This window comes from Mesoplodon bidens, assembly GCF_964165515.1.
Source record: "Mesoplodon bidens genome assembly, chromosome: 3".
Classification (NCBI taxonomy): Eukaryota; Metazoa; Chordata; class Mammalia; order Artiodactyla; family Ziphiidae; genus Mesoplodon; species Mesoplodon bidens.
The window spans coordinates 150017165-150020170 of record NC_138178.1 but is presented as its reverse complement, the minus strand read 5'-3'; the positions used below and the strand labels follow the sequence as shown (position 1 = coordinate 150020170).

Below are 3006 nucleotides of genomic sequence, written 5' to 3'. Positions count from 1 at the left end.
TGTCATCTTCCCCAAGACTTCTGAGCTCAGTTTTACCTGCATGGACTCCTGAGGGTAAATCAGTGCCCCATCCTAAAGGGAAAGACTGAATTATTTTCTTAATCTCCTCTCAAAAGGAAACAAATTTTGTTTAAAACAAGGAGCCAAAGAACTGACTGGCTGTTTTGTTTATTTAAAGGAAAAACAATTGAAGCTCTGAATCAGGTGATTTTTAACTTAAAAAAAAAACAGAAAACAAAAACAAACAACCTCTTAACATGCTACTGTATGTTCCATAAACAAAGAAAGCAAAGTGGCCAAGTAGAGGTGTATAGGACAAGATAGTACCTCAGCCTGGGCCAAGCAGGGATTCAAGTAATTTACTTTTTGGAGACCAGTGGCAGAGAGTCTCTCTTACTCAGGTTGCTAAAGGGAGAATGTCACAACAGAACTGACATCACTCCCTTCTCGAAAGCAACAAGGCATCTTGAAAGCTTAACTTCTTGGTGAAGTTTTATGGTTGGTGGCAGGATTTAGTTCACCCATGTGAAAAGACAGCTCAGTATGGGATGAAAACTCTTCAAAGGAAAACCTCCCCTCAACAGTCTTACTGAGAAACTTCAGCCAACAAATAATCAAATTCACTTTTGGGAGAAGTCTATCCCAAAATTGTGCAGTGGGAAGAGAGGTAGGTACAGTTACCCAGCCCACATTCACTGCTTTCTTTCTTGTCTGAATCAGATGGTAGTTGAAGAGAAGCTCTCCTACAGTCATCTTCTAGGCCAGGAAAGATGAACAGAGGCAAAAGTGGGGTCGTGTCCTTCACAGATTCATTTTGGTTCTGGCAAACTGTGAGCCATAAGCATCCTGTTCCCACTACATGCACTCTGGGATCAGGTAGAGCTCATCTTCCAGGAGTCAGCACCCAGGCTCATGTCCGTCCTTCAGTTAATTCTCCTTGGTTTAGTAACTGTAAGAGATTAAAAACAAATCTGTAATAGTTACCAGTGAATAACAGGAAAAATAATTCATACTAAGTGAAAGGTTTACAATTGGGGGTGGGGAATGATTGCAGGGGTGAGTCAGGGACAGCTAGTTCCAAATCAGAAGATATGCACAGACTGATAGATCTCATTTATATATTGATTGGCCTTGGGACAGCACTTTGACCATCTGATGATGCTGGCATTCCTACTATAGCAGTAAAATATCCTGATAATAATAATTATAATATCCTATAAGCCAAACTATTATTTGTGTAATCACATACTCACTAGTCAGTGATGGAGGAATCTATAACCACAGGGAAATCAGAACTGGTGGAACCAAAAATCTTACATCAGTCAGTTAGCCAAAGTACAGGCTGAAGGCTCAAGAAGAAGTAAAAGGAATGGAGTTCTACGTGAGAGCTACAACTCACTCATGAAAAATCCAGGGATTTCCTGGGCTTAAAATACCTTTCCTGTGATGAGGGAAGACAAGCCTGAGAGTCTCCAATAGGGTGGCAGCTACCGTGGACATTCTACTCTACATTCAAGGTTCCTGTTGAAAGGTGTTTTTGTATAATAATTGATGAAATTGGGTTCCATTTTATTATGAAAAGAAAATGAGATGGGAATAATACAGTGAAAACAGAATAAACATTGTTTGTTAAAATCTAATCAGATAGAAATTCTAGAGCTGGAGATATATTTATTTGGTGATCTTAATTTAGATGAAGGTAATTTACATAGTAGAATTCAATGGTATGGAATTTAAAGAAAAATTTTAAACTTAGAGAAAGAAACCACAGATTTCATTTGATACTGTGTGGTAGAGATTAGGAATGGTATATTCTTAATCTAGACCAAGATCCAGATGTTTACACTGAAACTTAGCAATGGCACTTTATGAGAAATGTTAAAGAATTTGTAATTTCTGTTTTCCTCCTTGTTTTATTTGGGAAATATTCTAAGATATAGTCAAAGTTAACTGGCAATCACTTATACCGGTTCTTGAATTCAAGAATGTGAAGTCAGTGTGGCTATGGAACCCCATCTGGGATGACCTTTAGTCCACAGAAGGTCAAAAGCCCTGGGGTCTCAGCTGGGTCTGCACAATGAGTCCTCTGTCTGATTCTCAGAAGACCTGGCCACACTGAGGAAAAATCAGAATTGTCCAATTTGAACCATCTGAGTGAGAGTTAACTTGTAGTTTTTCATATATTTTCCATGATAATTTCTGATACTTGATAAGTTATTTTTATTTTTAGAGCATATTTACAGGAGTCCAATTAGAAGTGCATCAGCAGATTCTTACAGGTCTGATCTACAATGCATGGTGATCTTTAAAAAACAATTTGGAATGGGCATGTGTTGTTTTAAGGGTTGCTATTGCCTTCTCCTTCTCTGGCATCTGAGAATAATCCCTAAGGAGTCAATACTCCTCACTCACTGGAGGAACAGTCAGTTAGTACCTAGACCCCGGATGAGGAAGAGGATGAAGCCTGGAGCCTTTAGGGGCTTATAGCTTGAAAAAAAAATGAAGGTATTGGAGGATGTGATAAGCCCACCTTCAGAAGGAAAAGGAGGGGATGAGCAATGAAAATGCCTTGATGAGAGGAAGGTAATAATGGTGTAGTAAAGGAAAGACAAAAGAAGTGAGGCTCAGACGGAAGCTGTATTTGTAAATACAGAAGGATCCACGAGGAGAAAGTGACAGTGAAGGATTTTCAACTACACCTAAGGGCACCACCTTCCTCTTGCGGTGTTAATATTTTTCTATTAAGCGTCTGAGGCTTCCATTCTGAAACTGGGTACACAGGACTTAAAGGCCCTTTGTGTTCTCCTGGAGGGAAGGCCAAGTTTTCCTTTGTTTTTTGTTTGTTTGTTTGTTTGTTTGTTTTTTTGCGGTACGCAGGCCTCTCACTGCTGTGGCCTCTCCCATTGCGGAGCACAGGCTCCGGACGCGCAGGCTCAGCAGCCATGGCTCACGGGCCCAGCCACTCCGCGGCATGTGGGATCCTCCCAGACCGGGGCACGAACCCGT

General features: G+C 40.5%; 1 protein-coding gene across 1 annotated transcript in view; it reads right to left on the bottom strand.

The window, feature by feature from the left end:
- Window positions 1-159: 159 nt before the first annotated feature.
- The window catches only part of ZNF410 (zinc finger protein 410), a 40049-nt gene continuing 37202 nt past the window's right edge, over window positions 160-3006 (bottom strand). The window contains exon 12 of the mRNA XM_081229809.1: window positions 160-949. Within this exon, the coding sequence (XP_081085935.1) occupies window positions 911-949 (39 nt within the window). The 3' untranslated portion in view covers window positions 160-910. The remainder of the gene's footprint in view (window positions 950-3006) is intronic.